At 41.4% G+C, this 18,817-nt stretch overlaps 2 protein-coding genes across 6 annotated transcripts in view; one reads left to right on the top strand and one right to left on the bottom strand.

Moving 5' to 3' along the window:
- pdlim7 (PDZ and LIM domain 7) overlaps positions 1 to 12,395 on the top strand; it is a 30,207-nt gene extending 17,812 nt beyond the window's left edge. For both annotated transcript variants that reach the window (XM_010744729.3, XM_010744730.3), the window contains exons 6-11: positions 7,378 to 7,430; positions 7,725 to 7,968; positions 8,345 to 8,525; positions 8,707 to 8,827; positions 10,808 to 10,923; positions 11,284 to 12,395. In XM_010744729.3, coding sequence (XP_010743031.2) covers positions 7,378 to 7,430; positions 7,725 to 7,968; positions 8,345 to 8,525; positions 8,707 to 8,827; positions 10,808 to 10,923; positions 11,284 to 11,370 — 802 coding nt within the window. In that variant the 3' untranslated portion in view covers positions 11,371 to 12,395. The remainder of the gene's footprint in view (positions 1 to 7,377; positions 7,431 to 7,724; positions 7,969 to 8,344; positions 8,526 to 8,706; positions 8,828 to 10,807; positions 10,924 to 11,283) is intronic.
- unc5a (unc-5 netrin receptor A) overlaps positions 11,680 to 18,817 on the bottom strand; it is a 125,688-nt gene continuing 118,550 nt past the window's right edge. For all 4 annotated transcript variants that reach the window (XM_027284752.1, XM_027284756.1, XM_027284758.1 and 1 more), the window contains one exon: positions 11,680 to 17,245. In XM_027284752.1, coding sequence (XP_027140553.1) covers positions 17,080 to 17,245 — 166 coding nt within the window. In that variant the 3' untranslated portion in view covers positions 11,680 to 17,079. The remainder of the gene's footprint in view (positions 17,246 to 18,817) is intronic.

Genomic DNA, 18,817 nt, shown 5'->3' with positions numbered 1-18,817 from the left:
GCCGTGGTGCTGGATTATTTAAGAAGCCTTGCTTACTCTAAAGAGGGCTCACATGGCGGTGAAGTTTCTCTGCAGACATCTGGGACGTTTTCCTCAGGCCATCTTTAAGAAGACTAGAGCTTAATTATAACTGTCAACCCACTTTTTGATGAAGACATTGTTGGATTTCTCCAGACAGCAAACGGTTCGATGCAAACAGCATATGTCTAATGTGTTTGGGTCCGTCGTGTTGCGGGCTGTTGTTTGTGCAGAGCGTACTCTGACATCATGATGTGTCACTGCTGTGGCATTTATTGTTGTTTATGGGATATCGGAGCACAAGATAAATTAACTGTGATGGCAAATTAGGCAATGGTTTTTTATGTTTTTGTTTTTTTGGCAAATGCTCCAGCCGGTTACATAAATCTGAAAGCATTTGTGCACACGGAACAGACGAGCGTTGAGCGAAAGGGTTTGTGCCAAATGGTCTGAGTCATTTTGGGTCAGGGTAACAATAGATGATTTGACAGACAAACAATGCTGTCTTTCTCTCACAAGAGCCAGTCGACAATAACAGCACGTCTCCTGCTACTTCTTGCATGGTTTCTGCATCCTGCACTATTTTAGATTTTTGTTATTGTTATGTGTTTTTATACAACATCTGTCATGTCACATTGGATCATGTTCTGGTTTTCCTTCTGTTGAACTCTGACTTTCTCTCATTTTCTGTTTCTACTTTTTTCTTTAAACGCCGCAGATGGAAACTATTGAAAAGTTAGTATGTTTCTATTTTAATTTACTGTTTACTACAAAATATTGTTTGTTTGTTTGCCTTTTTAAAATTGTCATTTACACTCAGTTATTCCATAATCTTATTACAGTGGTTCCAAACCTTTTTATCTCATACTTGCAGCCCCTCAAAGGTTGATTGTGTCAGCTTGTTGTGACCATTTTACTTATTTGTTTTTTGATTTTTGTTATTTATTTTCTAACATAAAATATGAGAATATATGAATAAAATATGAAATATGAAATATGAGAGCAAAGTCTAAAAAAATAAACAAAATTTACTTCATCAAAACTATTTTTTTCTGCTTTCCGAGCCTGTTAATCTCACAACCCTCAGATTTATCTTGCAACTTTTTATGGGGGTCCCCATGTTGGCTTTATTGCAATCCATGAAATGAATTCCTAGTCATTTACCAGGTCAACTGAACCCTTTTCCGTCTCGTTCTTCATGTCGGATACGTTTCTCTTATTTCTTATTGAGTTCTCCTCTTTCCTTCTGTCTCTCCTCTGTTCGTACAATTCATCTTCATTTGATCTTTGGTCTATTCTACAGGGGTGAAACAACTTTCTATGATGATCTGTACCAACAGTCCAAGTAAGGGGCAGCTGCATGCAGGCTGGTTTGTCAGCTTATTAGGTTGGCATGACCGGGCTAGATATGAAAAGAGAGAAGGAGCTGGTGCTTTTGGTTAGATTCAAGTTTGCAGAACAGACAAAGACAGTTCATTAAAAACACTTTCATCCTCCATTTGCTTTTTGATGAATGCATTCCACAGTTGACCTGCAGTGACTTGTTTGCGCTGCTTCTTGAGTTGTTTATCAAATTAAAAGCTTTAACATGCAGTAAAATGTTTCCAGGTGCTCTAGTCTGACAGCTTTTCTCCCACTGACTCTAATGACAGTTATAAATACGATCCTTAATGTGGTAATGTCCATTTATGAGCGTCTACAGTGTACCCATGAGAAATCTCAGTAATGGGTATCCATTAGCTCACTTATTGCATGGCCGCGATGCTGAGGTATTCTGAAGTAATGCATGATCTGTTCAGGATGTCCTCTATTTTCAAGGTCACCTGATTAGCTGGGTCGCTGTGTGTGTGTGTGTGAGTAGTCTCTCGTTGGGGTTGTGTTAACCTGTAGTTGCCGTGCGCTGCTGCTGGGTGTGTGTTGTGTGTGTGTGTGCAGGCACGGCCTCAGGGTGGAGAACCTGCCCTGTTTTATTCCCAACGACCGCAGCAAGAAGAGGCTGATCCAGGACACCGAGGACTGGCAGCCCCGCACTGGCACCACCCAGTCCCGCTCCTTCCGCATCCTTGCCCAGCTCACAGGCACCGACTTCAGTAAGTCGGGGTCCAGGCCCGGCATGCTCAAGTAGTAGAGTGAGACAGCAGGGAGTGTTGGGTTTGAAGGCGGGGGGGTGGGTTTTGGCTTGGTAGACAAGATGAAGTGTAGGTGGAGGTCTCAGCCTGAGCGGTCGATCTTATGTGATCGGATCATAGTGACGGGGACAGCAGAGTGACACAGGAAAGCTGGATAAACGGGGGTGTCCATTTTTCAGCTGTGGAGAGGGGACTCAACTGTCAGGAGGCTGACACCTATTCTGTCACGACTGTAACCAGTCTGACAAATCAACTGCACGCCCTCATGTTGTCTATTATAACAGAGGCTGTGCAGGAACACCACCATTTAACATAATGTTTACTGTTTCTTATCGTGTTTGAGTTGGTATGTGATCAGCTGTTGGACTGTTTGTCTGTAAAACAGTAGGTGTGTGTGTGTGTGTCACCGTGTTTATCAGTAAGGCGTGCTGATGTGTGTCTCTCCTGGATCTCTCAGTGCAGGACCCAGATGATGAACTCTTGAAGAGGTCCAGGTAAAAAAAACAGAGTGTGATTTTGAACATGTGTGCCTCCTCGGTCACAAGTGATTGCGTTTGTGCATTTGTGTGTGGACAGCTTCAGTGCGACGATTTATTATTATTTATCATATTTTGATGAACCTCGATGAACCATCTTTGCTGCTTTTTAACTCTGGCATGTGTGGTGTGATTTGAAAATACTATTAGAACACAAATCTGCTTCATGTGGTAATTTGGCTTTTAAATAATAGCTCAAACTCCTAGAGAAATATGCCTATTTGCTTTCTTGATGTGGGATACACAGTTCTCATGTTTTAACTCACTAAGAGGCCACCAGCTGGTCAGCTTAGCATAAGACTGGAAGACTGGAAACAGCCAGGCCGGCTCTGTCCAAAAGTAACAAAAGCAAACTATCTGCACGTGACTCTTTCTCAGCCACGCGCATTAACCTCTTGGAGCCTTGTCATCGCCATGAGGTTGCCAGGCAACTAGCGGAGGCATAGTACCGCAAATATCCCCCCTTGAAACCACAATGTGTGCATGTTAAACAGTGAGCTTTAGAGGTGTTGGTTTCCTTAGCCAGGCTAGATGTTTTTTCCTGCTTCCAGTCTTTTGCACTAAGCTGCCGGCTGCAGCTTCATGTTTAACAAATTTAAGAGTCAATCTCCTTGACAAGAAAGCAAATAATCTCCCAGAATGACAGACAATCTCCTTGACAAGAAAGCAAATAATCTCCCAGAATGACAGACTATTCCTTTAAAAGTTCAGTTTAAACTTCCACCTTTTTCAAACTGCTACTGCCTTTTTGTGCACTTTACTCCACTTTCTTGCTCTTTTTATTTTTTATTTGTTCCCTCCCCTTGAATCTATTTCCTTCCTTCCTATCTCTGTTTCATATCTCTGTTGCTTGCCATCAGGGAAAAGTTCCTCACTGAGATTCAGAGTCCCCGCTATGCCCGTCTGAGGGATTGGCATCACGACAGGTCTGCTCGCGCCCTCAATATCAAATCCTGAGCGACATCCTAGACGCCATGGGGATGCAGAGCACAGCAAGAACCCGCTAGCGATAGCCACACCGCAATGACTACGTGACAAAGACGACGAAGATAGCCGACCGTCCAATGGCAGTTAACAAATTTCACCTTTTTCGGATACAGATGGGGTGAAAAAGAAGTTTGGGGATTTAAAAAAAAGAAAAAAAGAAAAAGCAAACCAAAAATAGAAGAAACATAGCCTAGATGACAAAGCCCAAAGTGGAACCTTGCATACTGAGCCTAAGTGTAAGATCTCCCTCTGAATTTCTGACTTGATGATTGTTGACAACACTGTAGACCACTGTGTCTGTAGCCCTATTTTCCATTTCACACTGTGTTACTTGGAGTAAACTGGTGGGGAAGGGGGAAGGGGGGTCTCCGCAGTGGGAAGCACCTTTCTGTTCCTTAATCTTCTGATTGTGAAGTTCAGACACTCCTTTGATCTGTCTCTCTCTCTCTCTCTTTCTGTCCCTCTACCTGTTTCCATTTATTGAGTTCTTCATCCTTTTTAGAGTTTTCATTTCTGATCCACCCCCACATCTCGTAGGCTTCTCCAACCATTAACAAAGAAAAGGAAGATAAATCTGTACTTTTGTTTTTTTCTGCTGTCATCAAAAATATAAAATATCTGGAAAAAAAGCAACTCTGGCTTCTCTGTCCTTTCTTTCTGTGTTTCTTTCCTTCTTGTTTATTGAAGTATCCAAACTTAAAAGGACACATCTCTTTGCTAACCAACTGTTTTTTTTCTTCTTCTCTTGCCTCTCTCCTCTTGTTGAGCTAAGCCACAACAAGTCCTGACTCACCTGGTGTACTGAACACAAATGATTATGTAGAAGCAGGGATTCCTTCCGTGTTTATGCAGCTCTGAATTAATGGTGCGCCGTCTGATCAGGGTTCAAGTTTACTTTTATTGCCTCAGAGAGAAAATTGTTGTGCAGTCGGGCATAATGCAATACACAATCATGGCGCAGAGGTGCAGCCTGTAGTCTGTTGTGCTGAAATAAAACATCCAAGAGTATTTAAAACCTAATAAAGACCTACATTATCATATCTCAAGTTCAGCCAAGTAATTGCTGCAGTACATTGCCCTTAATCGCAGAGAAAATAAATAAGATGTTTTGATGGTTAGGCAGTCTGAATGTGTCGGTGGACAAAGTACAGAATGTACTTTTGCCTTCAGGTGGCCTGGAGAAGAATGTGGGATGGTTGCTAGTCACAAGGCGATATTGCCTAATAGTTTGTGATAGAAACATGTGAATGAGAAGTTCTCTGCCTGACATAGTTTGAAGAAATTATTCATTTTGTAGCAGCAGGAAAGTAGATAGTCGTCACTATTTTTGAAGATATGACATAAATAAAACTGAAAATGGAAATTAAATGAGGCTTTTGTCTTCTGTAATGCTACCAATCATCATTTAATTATCAAATATATATATACGATTATCAAACTCATTAAATGTATCCAAGCCTCATCACGTACATGCATTATAAAAGGATAGTAACAGGAAACCATAAATGTGAAATAGCTGGTTTGGAAAATGAAAAAAATGCTACTTTTAACAAAAAAAAAAATATAGTCTTGATACTTTATTTGCAAAATTGTGAATAATAAGGCTTCATGAATGACTAAAAGACCTTGTTGCATACATTAACAGAACAGCAGTGCCTCTCGGTGTGTGCTGTGCCACCATTGTTTGACATTTTGTCAGTTGTCACATTCAGGTTCCTGCAGAGCTGCAACACTTTTACCTCCTCGCTGTGGAGGGTGACATATGTCAGTGGCTCCTCGCTTCGTGTAAAATCAAAACCTGCTCCTTTTCTCTGCCGGATGTTGAGCTGCCTACAAACCCCTCTACTTTCCCCCGGTGCTCAGGTGGATGCATCCCGCAGGAGAGGAAGCCAAAAAAATAAATAAATCTAAAATCCGAGGTGCAGTGCATGAACGGGAAATGTCAAGGAAACGTTCGTATGGGGTGCATGTCCAAAACTCTACATCGAAGGCAAAAAAAAAAAAGAAAAAAAAAGCTCCCTCCTGTCTCCACACAGTGTGATGCAGGAATTGTACACCTGCATCACACTGAGCCTCTCTCTGAGCAGATGGGGGAGGAGGATGTTGAAAGCAGTGAAAATGTCAAGAAAACATGATCCAGGCTGCTCCAGGGGGGAATAAGCCGCTGTAGAGGATGTACTCCAATTTGCACCTGCAACCTTCACCAGAGCGAGGTACAGCCAAACAAACCTCTCAGAGGTGTGTCAGAAGTCGGGTGCCACTGGCCTGTTGTCATGTAGGGCAGCAAGGCAAAGGAGTGTAGCCGGTGCTGCTGTAATTTACCAGGCTGTTTTTTTTTTTTTTCTGTGAGTTGTTAAGGTGTGGTCCCAGAGGGCATTCATACCAATGTGTGGGCTGGAGGGTGGCTGACCCAGAGTCTGTATGTCAAACAGGGTGAAACAGGTTCATTCTGTCCTTTGTTTGACCCCAACCACCAGAGATGCTTTTTAACCAGACTGCTTGCCTCTTTTTTTACTCTGTTTTGCTGTAGTTTCTTAAAAAAAAAAAGGTGTGGGGGTTTTATCTTCTTTTAATTTAGAAAGATTTAACTTCTCCTGACACCAGCCCTGCAAGCCTTCTTCTTGCTATTGCAATGGGATTTAATGCCGTCTTATTATTCAGTAGAGTCTGGTGAAAAATAGCAGACTGTTTTTATTCCTCGTCTTGCTTGATCGCCCCCAGCTGTAAGTCTGTAACTTCTCCCGCCACTGCAACGTCTTATGTTTAGTTGTTTGCCTACATAAGGAGTATAATTGATAGGCAGACTTAACCTGATACAGGCGAGGCTATAGAACAAGGCAGTTGTGGGGTAATTAATTTCACATTTCACTCTTTGCAAATGAGAAGCGTTTTCATCATCTTCCATTAGTGTATTGTAGATTCCACAGTTGATGATGTAAACACAATAGATGCCTGAGGCGGTGATATATTTTTTTTCCCAAGATAAGACATCTCCAGAGCTCACTGTCTTGGCTTAGAAGTTGTTTTTCCGTCTCAGTCATGGTTTGAAGATTTTCTGAATATAGTGACGCTTGCTGCGGGTAACACAACTTTGAAAATGTGGAAACAACTCTTTATTTCAACACTTCTGCACATGCAGGCTTGAAGGGAAACTCCTCTGCATCCCGGTCTGATATCAAAATGTGTCTTAAGTCTCTAACTTTACCTATGAGTGACATCCATCAATCCGGGTCTTATTGCTCTCATTAGAGTCGTCATTGGCTCCTAAACCTTCTTAACGCAGAGCTGTAACAACCTTCCTCAACGCACACTGCGGTTCTGCATTGATCATTTGAATGTCATAATTGATTTTTGTCTTGCAAAGGCTTTCTTCTATCATGCAAAAATGGTCTGGAAATCAATATAAATTCTATTACAGTGTATTTTCTGTAACGTTCACATGAATCTTGGACACGAACGCAGCTTGTCTTGCCACAACAGGTGAGAAACCAATCCTGCCTGTTGATACTGATTAATATTAATGACTGCGATGCTTTTAATCGTTCAGACAGAGGTTAATCTATGGCACAACGTAACAGAGACAGCAATGGCTGCTGATATTCCAAACACGTTGTTATTGAGTAGTAACCATGGTTACTGAGTGGCGTGTGTGTGTGTGTATGTGTGTGTGTGTATACCTTTTCTAATTAGTCATTTTCTCCCCACAGCCTTGAGCCAACTCCCTCACCTGCCAAGGCCCAGGCAGCAGATAAACCAGATGGTGAGTTTCTGCTCCTGCTGATGCGTAAAAAGAACCCCCAGCAGCATCCAGTAGAGGTTGTGCTAATAGATTCTTATTAAGTGTCAATACATGAACATCAGCAACAACAATGTGACATGGAAAACTGTCACAACATACATCTGGCGGGAGCATCTATATTACATTAAAGCATTCTCCTCCCGCTGTGAAATTATTCAAAGTCACAGCCAAGTTTTTCTCAGCAGTGTAATTCCAAAACAAATCACCCTGTCTTTTTTTTGTACTTTCTTTTTGGGATGGGGTGTTTTGGCTCAGGCTCCAAGACTGCAGCTGCAGCAGCAGGCAGATCAGGTCCTTCCGTTCGACCGCCGTGGGTCACCGACCCTAATTTCGCCGACCGTTTTCGCCCAGACAAGACCAGCACGATCGTGACCCAGCACCAGCAGCTGGTCGAACCGACGCCTATGCAGAACCGCAGCTCCATCCTGCAGGCAGCGCAGCAGGCACCCGAGGACAGCGGGAGGACCCCGCTATGTGGGGCCTGCAACAAAATCATAAGGTGAGAGCGCACTGTTAGGAGAAATTACACTTCAGATACACTGAAAGTCTGCACTCAGCATAATTGACACAATTTGGAGACATATTGTTATCAGCACCATCGAGCATTATGCTGACTATTATTATGAAATAATGTCACATTTTACACACTTACTTCATATTCTGGTCACTATTGCAAGCAGACAAAAGAGCTGTTTTCAGTACAAAGTGTCTAGCTGAACTAAAAAAAAAACACGTCTCCAGTGTTTTGTTCGCATTTCACCGAGGGAGCTGTCCTTGTTTTAAAGTGGAAAATTATGTAGCAGCTTTTAATAATGCCTCTGATGTGTACAGTTCTGTGATCTGTTAAAGTGTGTGTGTGTGTTTGTGTTTTCCAGAGGTCGGTACCTGGTGGCGCTGGGACGTTCTTGGCACCCGGAGGAGTTTACGTGTTCACAGTGTAAGGCGGTCCTGGATGAAGGAGGCTTCTTCGAGGAGAGAGGGTCTGTCTACTGTACCAAGTGCCACGATAACCGATACGCTCCAAACTGCGCCAAGTGCAAAAAGAAGATCACGGGGGTAAGAGCAGCACTGCTGCATGAAGTAAAATCACAAACAACAAACACGGAGGGAGTTTTAACCAGGAGAGGCATTTTACACACTTCTCTGTACAATAATACATGGACGTAGCCTCCCTCGTACTCCAGCAACACCGAGCTGAAGCTCAAATTAAATTTCTAATCCTTTCTCCCGTTATCAGGAAATCATGCACGCCCTGAAGATGACCTACCACGTTCAGTGTTTCAAGTGTGCGGCCTGCAAGACTCCCATCAGGAACCAGGCCTTTTACATGGAGGAGGGCGAACCCTACTGTGAGAAAGGTGAAAAACTGCACATACATTATTTGCATCCAAATCTGCTACTTTCATTCTACTCACGATAACAATACCAGCAAGACCATCTGCGGTCTGACGCACAGGCTGAGACGTGCTTCTAAAAATTTTAATTTTGAATAGATAAATATGTTAATGTATTTCCTCCACTGCTTTACATGAATCTGATGCTTATTGTCGTTTTTTCCAAACACACTCACCACCTGAGAATTGTTCCCATCACGTGTCTATAATAATAAACATAATGCTCGTTATAATAATTAATGTAAGGACATCAGGATATTGTAACAGGATTTTATATTATCTTTCAGTGGTTTAGTGTGACTCTCTCTCTCTCATATTCATACTTAATAATACAACGTCTCCTGACACACATTATTGAGGTTTCATAAAAGAGACAAAGACATCTTTATGGTGAAAAATCCTCTGCTGGAAACAAAGGCAGACGTCATATTAATGTGATTTCTCGAAGAAGAAATGAAGAAAAATAACAGCAGCTGTAGCCACCTCGGCTGAACAGATGGTGACACCCACAGAGACCCGACTTTTAATCGAAAATTGAACTCTGATCCTGAATTAAAAAGCAGTATTTGAAGGTAATGACTTAGCAGAGAATACGAAACACAGGCGAAAGAAAAGGCATGTCCTAGGGGTCAGTGTGTGAACTGATTAGTTCTAATGTCAACTGAGAACATCCAAACTCTTGTTAAGACCTCCTAACTTTACACACAGATCGAGCCTGGCATGTTTATCAGAAATCAGCACTGGGTCATCATGGTTGGACTCATTTTGAGGAAACATGGAAAACTTTCCCACCACAGCGGAGTGCAGTTTAATGTTCGCGGGTACATAACAGAAGCTGTGGTGCAAAAACAGAAAAAAATGGAGCCCAGCGAGTGATTTAGAGGTCTTGCCGAGTGCATTTTGTGATAAAGTTGTTTCTTTTGAAAAAAAGATTAATAAAAAAAAACTCTCTGCATGGTGTCCCCCCTCCTCACCAGTTTTGCTTGAGTCATATTTTTTTATCAAGCCATTTGTAAAACATTGCATTGTTGTATTATTGCTGTGGGGTTCTGCACGGGACTGCATCATGAATCTCTCGCCGCGTACCACAGTCAATCATAAAATGTGATGTTTTCATCTGCTGTAATCTATTTAACTCCAGTTTACTTCATACATTCCTCTATTGGACTTTATGAATGGTGTATGCTCTTCTATTATGCTGTAAATGATTTAGCGGGGCAGCATGTATCTCTCTCATTGCTGAGACTCTGACGTGGATCGCTGCTTTATCAGAGACAAAGCCAGAACCTGAGTACTCATACTCTGAATAATGCCTTTAGCTCTGATAAACATTGCGCTGCCTCAGCATCTTTCACGGATAGAGCAGCTCTCTCCCACTCGCTCTTGAGAAGCCGCGTTATAACCTGACACTTTCCTCCAGAGTCGCTGTGATGAAAGAGACTGGCAAATCCAGTTAAGTATCTGGAGCAATTTCCCCTCATCCTAATCTCTCCCCCCACACCCTGGAAAGGCGCTAATGTACACTTGTGTGGACAAAAAACATGAACGGCATCAAGTATCAAAATGCCCGATGAGGAGATGGGCGAACGTTTGGCTTCAAAACAGCTTCATCCATCTTTATTGCTGTCATTCAAGTCCTTGAGTTTGTGTGTGTGTGTGGTGTGTGTGTGGTGTGTGTGTATTACTCCTCTTTAAGTGGAAAAAGCCTCCAGTTCTTTAAAAGATGAAAGAGGTGGAAACCTATTTCACACTCTGTGCTCCAGAACATCCTATAAAGGTTAAGTAATGTTTACATATGGTGATTGCGGAGGCCACGGAGAACGCTTGACCTGATTCTCGAGGATGATAAAAGCTGGTTTTGAGTTTTTTTATTTTTTTATTTTGTTATTCCGACGGTAATCTCTGCTGCTCACCTCTCCTCCCATCACCTTTTTGTCTCTGCAGACTATGAGAAGATGTTTGGCACCAAATGCCACGGCTGTGACTTTAAGATTGATGCCGGGGATCGGTTCCTGGAGGCCTTGGGCTACAGCTGGCACGATACGTGCTTCGTCTGTGCTGTAAGTCATTTTGATTGATACGGCTCCCTGTGGGGGCTCTCTTTGCCATGTCTCTTCCGGCTGTCCCAGCACAATGCCACCTGAAAAATCTGCCTCCATCTTTGGACCTCGAGCTTGGACACCCCCCCTCTGTCTCTCTCTCTCTCTTTTTTTAACCCTGTCACTTGCAGTCTATCGCTCCCTCCATCTCCCTATGAAAAAAAACTGAAAGTAAACGTGGTCGGGTAAATAATGTGTGCCTGCTCTGGCCAGTAGAAAACTGTGTAAATTCACTTTGGCAGTGTTGAAGTCTGATATCTACTCTCCTCTGGTTTTCCCCCAATCTGTCTGTCTCTCGCTGTCTTCCTTTCATCTTTAAAGCTCTGCCAAATCAACCTGGAGGGGAAGACGTTCTACTCCAAGAAGGATAAGCCCCTGTGCAAAGGCCATGCCTTTGCTCCAGTGTGAACAAGCTAGCTTCATCTTCAGAGGAAGGAGCACTTCTCTCTCTATCTCTCTTCACTCCAGTCCACCCTCCGGCGCACTCGTACACACTCTACATCTCGTCTTCCCCAGCCACACACCTAGTTAAAACTTTATTTTTTCCCATCCTGCAGACTTTGTTTTTTATATTTGAGGCTTAAAGTTAAAGCGTCATGTGTTGTTACCATGTTGTTTGGACAATTCAAATGTTACTGCCTGTAATGCCAAATGCTGTGTTGTTTAACTGGAAGTAGTCAAGGAATTATTTCATGTCATCGCCGAGTCATTTTTTTTTTTTTTAGATTAGACAGTAGAAACTGAGCTGAAGTTCATCTAGATTTAATCGTAGCCATCAATGAAAAATCCTCCAGACTCTGCTGACGTCCACCTTGTTCAGTCTGAAGTAAGATCAAGTCAGTATCTTCCAAGTTGAAGGAGTCACTTAGCCACTAATAATCTCACATATTGCTGTAATGATTTGCCACTACTCCAGTACCAAGTGTAGAGAATTGGTGGCCCCTATTAGGACCCCGGCCCACTCATCGACTCTTACTATAGTGCCTATTAATGTGATGGGGTCCAGTCAAGCAGAAAAGGGGGTGCCCTTTTTCTGCCTGATTGGACTCCTGCACCTCTCCACAGAAGCACTCGTTGCTCTACTTATCACTTTGGCTCCAGCAAATCAGAGCACACACTGCAGTTAATAACTATAATTCTGAGTCATTTATTAAACCTTAATTGGTCTTTTTTTAGTATTCATAGATGTGGGTGACAAAGAATTTGCTATTATTGTTTTTACACTCAATTTATCAGACATTTCAAGGTAAGAAAAAACACAAAAACATTTGTCCCTCATGTTACTATGATTATTGTGATTGTTCCTTTGAGTACTTTCAAGCTATGGTTTATTATATATTTATATTGCTTCTGAATGGGCCTGTAAGTGTTGTTTTTACAGTTGCTGGACGTTTCAAATAAAATTAATCTGTAATGCCACGTTCTGGGGCAGATCACTGGGCTGATGTGTTTCTGAGGTGAACCCATCTGTAAGATTTTCTATTGACTGATGTTTTGGCTGACTTTGCTCTCACTAACACCTGCTCCCTAACAACATATAAAAGCATTGCTGCAGCTGAAAAACCTGTTTAGTCATTAAAATCATTTGAATTAAGCATTTTACTCTTAAATGTTACATGTTGAAGATACTTAGTGTACATTTTATATAAGCTTTCTAAGACAGATGAGATCCTGAGGTTAGAAATTTCTCCCAGCTGGGAAAAACAAGGGCCAGGTCAGTAGGATTCCTGTGTGTTTGGTCTAAAAGTAATTCACAAAGCGTTTCAGGGCTGAAAGTGGCTCCCTAGTCTGAGAGATGAAATCCAAAGGAGTCCTAAGTCAGACCTGCTCACAGTCACAGTAAACAGTCTTTGGTGCTGTTGTACTTTGAGTGTCTTGAGTTATCCATCAAACCAAACATGCATTTTTTAAAACCTTACTTTGTCTGACAGTTCATCAGAGTGTACGTGAAATAATCAGGAGCTACAGTGAAGTAAAACTGAAACATTTGTGGTTTCACACGAACTTCACTGCTGGTTAATTTCCTCCTGGAGTCTTGTCAGCAGCATGAGGTTGCCAGGCAGCGAGGGAGATGAGATCTAACTTCATTATTTAAAATCTAAGGTGGAAATAAAAAAGTAGTGCTTGACACACACACTCTTCACACACCTTTTTTTTTTTCTTCTAATCACGGCCACCTTTTTAATAATCAAGCTCTCCGAAATGCGTCTGACTGTATTTTTCTATGTCAAACCTCTTTTATGATCTGACTAATATTGAGATGCTTGAAGCCTGCCCTGTAACATTTAACAGTACATGTACTTTTAAAATTAATTGATGTGCAACACAAGTTAATTATCAAGTAAAAAGATCAGTCCTTCATTTAACAATATATAATTTATTTACAACAATTTCAGGTTGAATTACTATACATACCTTTCTGAAATGTCATAGATATATATATACATAAGGCCAAGTAAATACTTGAAAGCACTTAGAAACGAATTTCCAAAATTCTACCCACAAATCCATATCATTGTCCAAAAAAGTACAGAAAATCTCCCTTAGCAGAAGTTTTTCCTTTGCCACAAAAGTTTTGACAACAATTTACATTGACGACAAGGAAAACGAAGGGTTAAAAAACAAAACCAAAAAAAACTGAAGGATTATACAATTGCATAAGCGCTGTGGCATGTAATAAATACAGCATTTTTGACTTGCAGAAAGGCAAGGGACATTGAATCAAGGAACTAAATAGAAAAACCATTCACAAGTACAGAAGTCTATTGTTCATAGTTTAAAAAGAAAACCGTTTAGTCAGAGTGACAGGGAGGTATGCACACACACACACACACACACACACACAGCCCTCCTCTCTCTCTGTCTCTTTCACGCTCACACACACACACACACGTCCTTGACACTGAATAGTAATGAGCGACACAAAAAGTACAGCTGTAAGATGCAACGATTTTCCCCCCATAACTCGGGGTAAACTTATAAACCCTTGATCAAAGCGTTTGTTACTGACACACAACTATCAGGCCCAGACTTCATCATGAAGCTAACTGTATTCATCACACACACACACACATACGGTAATTGTAAATTTGTTAGATTTGTTGGACGAGTTCGATGTGAAGATAGATGCTAAACATCCTGGCGGCTGGTGAATTACATTACTGAAATGTGCTTAGACAACACATCCAAGACAATGACAGGGGTGATAGAGTTTCACACACAGTCTGACTGTACAACTGTCATGGCTCATCGAAAACATGCTGCATTAACACTCGTCAGTGTCCCAAGAACTGATGTCCTCTTTTCTCCAATCACCCTCCGCGCAGTCCCAGTGCAGTGACTCACTAAGCGTTAGTTGTGTTTTAAATGCTTACAGTTAGAGAAATAAATCAGGTAGACATATGCAGAGTAAGGACGAACAAAATATGTATAGAAACTTCCTGTAAAACAGTCTCTAAACCCTTAACACTGCAAAAAGTCTTCACTGCTAGATCGCCAAAGAACAGTATATAGGCAAACACGTCACGGTTTAGACTTGACAAATGCTGCGCCAGTTAAGTGTTTTTCTTTCTTTTTTTTTGGCTTCATATTAAAATATAATTTACATTTCTTTACAAAGTGAGAAAATAAAAACGACACATATTACTGCTTGAACAAACAGCATTAACTCGCCTCAAGGACAAAAGCGAAGAAATGAGATAAATGATTTTGGACTTCCAAGCCCGCAGTTTTAGAAGAGACAGCAACTCAGATTTACTTTCTATACTAGCTGCAAGTAAAACAACGCCGAAACAAGATTTAATGGATACAATACAGTATGAGGATGTAGTCGCCTCAAATGATATTCATAAAACTTTGGTTACCAATTCTGCTGATATACAGTATGCAAAGTGACAGCACACGGCTGGTATAGAAAAAGTATTTACATATTACACGTGACGATGATCTGTTTCAACATGAAAAGATTCGTTTAAGGTGATGTCGCCGTTTTAGTCTGAAGGGGGAAGGCGGGGGTTTGAATAAAGCGAATAAAAAAGAAGGTTCAATTTGATATGATGGCATCTCTACATCAAACGATGAAAATGTGTCTAAAGGAGGCGTGTTTCAGAAGATGAAAAAGAGCGTGCAGAGATGCCACGCGTGTATTGATTTACTTTGATAAAAGAAACAAGACACACTTTTCCCCCACTACAAGGAAACATAAATTTACATTCCAAATATCTGACAATCATAAAAGAGGCTCCAGTTAGTGTTAAAGGTTTGAAGCCACAGGAGCTAGTAGGATGGGCTGTGGAGCTGTTTGAATGAAAAAAGGCAGGGGGGGGGGGGGGCTCTCTTAACAACAGACAACTTCACATGCAACCCTGAGGCAGACGGAGAGAGAACTATGGCTAGTTTGGGAGTGCTCACACCTTTTTTTTTTTAAAAGAATAATTACTGAACCACTGGACTTTAAAGATACTGTGTGTGTAGTTGCCTGACAAATCCATTAATAATAACAACAACAAAAAGAAAAGAAAAGTGTAAATGAATGCAAGTAGCAAAATATGATAAGCGAGTGCAGCGATAAGCAGTAGCTGCAGTTTATGATTGGCTGCACAGATCTTTTTTTTTTTTTTTTTTCCATCCTGCCTAGAAAACTAACAAAACCCTTTCAAAGCATCTTTTTCAAGCAGAGGCGTGACAATATGTATAAGCCACTCTTCACTTTCTCTGAGAGACAGAGCAGTTTCTCTGATGTGGAAATGCTGTTTGCCACACAGCAAATACAGAATTCCCACTAACATTGCTTTATGAATTATGAAAACAAAGCTGCGCACGCTGCCTTTTTCAATGTGAGTAATCTGCTGACGATTTTGAAGAATTTGTTGTCAGATCTTCTGTGGGGAAAGTGCCCTGCATTATTCATATGGGATAATAACCCTTTTGGCCATTCTTTTATGTTTAACTTCCACTCTGCTACAGAATTAATGTAATCAGGGTGAAAATGTCATTATAGAAATGAGTTCAATGTTCACATATATGCAGCCTGGAAAACGCCTTTCGGCCCTATGGCTCCTTCATTAGCTGTGGAATTTGAATAAGGAATGGGGCAATGTGAGACATGAAATGAACTGGACATATCAAGATCACAGGCTTTTCTATAGAAATGGCTTCTCAAATATGATTTTAGTGAAGACATTATTCACTCACAAAAAGAACACAAACCCCACGTATATTGATTTAGAAGCAGGAAAGCTGCGAAGCATCTCACTGAATCAAGATGTCAAGATGTTACATTCACTGTAGTGATACCGGCTGGACAAAAAGAAGAAGAAGGGAAAAAAAAACACTCACACACACACACACAAACAAGTTGAGATGGGTTTTTGGGCCTCTGACATACAATCTATTTTAAAAACCTGCAAGTTCAGGATGTGCTACACGCCGTCAATGTGTGTTTTTGGAAACAGATAGACACAAATAGAGAGTGGACGGGGGGGCGCTCACAGACCCTGATGACCTTGTTGAAAATGTACTCAGTGTCGGAGATAATGTTGTGTAGCAAACCTGCCAGTTGCATATGTCGCCTGTCCTCTCCAACCTGAAATGACTGGCACCTTTTGTCACATCCCTCTTATTTAAAACATAATCATCTCCTAGCTTCAAAAAATGATTCATTGAATTTGAAATATTGGCCATTAGTTGATAGCATTACGTTTGCATATTGCTCCTTATTAGCCATCGATGGGCTATTTATATAAAAAGGCATGAAGTTAGTTTGATTTCATCTTCAAAGTAGAACCATGGTGTGGAGTAATTTAACTTTCAATCTTTGATGGAAAATAAAGGGTATCTTCTTCACCGAGTTCATGGATACATTTCCCCACACACCCAAACGCTTCCTTTTTCCCTCATTTGGTCTGTTTAAAGATTTCTACTGTGTTCGATGGGAAACAGGGACTCAATCATACATAAACCCTTTGCTATCTTCTGAGGTGAAGAAGAGGGACATTGGGACAGCTTTTCTCTTCGATTCCTGCTGCAGTTGTTGTTGTTTTTTGTGTGTGTGTGTGTGTGTTGTTGTTGTGTTCTGTACTTTATCCTCTGCACCAGTCTCTCGCCCACTTTTCTGGGTTAGCACTCGCCATCAGAGACCAGGAATATCATGGCTTCCTGTTTGCCAATGTCAGCCATGACGGTGGCCAGCTGGTTGATGTTGCCGCTGTGGAAATGTTGTGCCTCCCACAGGTCCAGGATCACAGAGGTTGGGCTCACTTTGGATGCAAAGAAACTCATGTGTCTGTGGAGAGACGAGCACAAAAATAACAGTGAGGGATTTTTTTTTTTTCATTTTTTATTAAATCAAGCTATGTGCACATATCAAAACAGACTGTCTCTCATTTGCTCTACACCAACAGGGTCTAAGGAAAAGCTTTTCAGCTGGAATTTTATTGTGCTTCTGCTTCTCGTAACTCTGTCAATGTCAAGTTTTATTGTGTTATATTGCTCCATCCAGATATGCTGCAGCACTAAGTAAAAAAATGATGAAAGGTATAAGAACACAGCGTGGTTCTTGAAACCGCCATCAAATACAGAATCTCTGGCAATTTTCATTTGAAGCTTAACAGCATAAGCCTCATTTCTCTTTATTTGATGTTAAAATTGGCCCTAAATCCCCTGTATAGTAAATCCTATATGGACTTTCACAGTTAAGTCGGAAGTGACCTTTTCCATTTTAGGAGCAGAACCTTTACGATCAAAACCCAATCAATGACAACAAAGCGGTGGCCCCAGCCAGCTGTATATTTGATGTTGAGTGGGACCTGATCCCCACGGTACCTGAAGACGCTTGTTTGATTTAATGGCCTTTTTCTGTTCTCCAAATGTCTGGGGCTTTAACTGTTACGTAGAGAACACATGACATTAAAAAAAAACAAAAAAACAGCCTCAACTCCTGGCACAAAGCGAGATTGTGTTGTTTTTTTTTTTTGCCAGTTGGGAGGGAGTGAGACAGGAAGCCCAAAAACACCACCACCAAGTCCTTTTTCACCTTGAGAAAGGTCAGACGGAGTCCATTACTTCCTTGTATCGTCTGTTTGCTAAGTGAAGCATTCTGTGATGGTTATAAACGTGGTTGCTTTGGCACTGGGAACACAGTGTCACTCTGCTATTTCGAGTCAATTGGATTTTATAGCACACACACACACACACACAGCCTTCCCTCTGTGTCGGGAGAGCACAACAAAGCAAAAAAAAAAAAAAAATGTCTGCGAACAAACCTGTGTCATTATTCTGATAAAAAAGACAGAGCTTAGCGTTCCACGTGTCAGCCCTGCTTATTCACCTCGCCGTGTGAAACACGAGCTTATCTTGTATGGCTCAGACACAGCCGTTTGCACCGTCTTAGGAGAGAAAGATCAAATAAAGGGTTCTTGGCATTTTAAGTTTTATTGATTGGTCCCGTTCCGCTCGGTCTGAACACTTTACACACAGACAAACAAACACAGAAATAACAGCGTGACAGAATGCCAAAGAGCCCGCTGCCTTTTTCAGGAAAACATGTTGTTAAGGACAGATCAAACATCAGAGCAGTTGTTCCTTCCTCAGGCCCAAATGAGAATTGATTATGTTGAGCAAAATTGCTAGTTAAACCTGTAGTACATCAATTCAATTTGTGATTAATTGGAGTAAATAAAGTTGATTGGACAAATTAAGTGTACCTATTTGATTTCATTACAAGGTAGAAATTAAATTGGAGGATAAGGGATCAATGCCTGCCTCCTTTCCCGTTACAGGTGCTCCCGTGATGAAGTACACTAAAAGTCTGAGCTCGGCACCGAGCCAAACCTCCTCCATCTTTTTTGTGCCGCTG

This window comes from Larimichthys crocea, chromosome I, assembly GCF_000972845.2.
Source record: "Larimichthys crocea isolate SSNF chromosome I, L_crocea_2.0, whole genome shotgun sequence".
Taxonomy (NCBI): Eukaryota; Metazoa; Chordata; class Actinopteri; family Sciaenidae; genus Larimichthys; species Larimichthys crocea.
The sequence above is the reverse complement of the archived record's forward strand: the minus strand, read 5'-3'. Positions and strand labels throughout refer to the sequence as shown.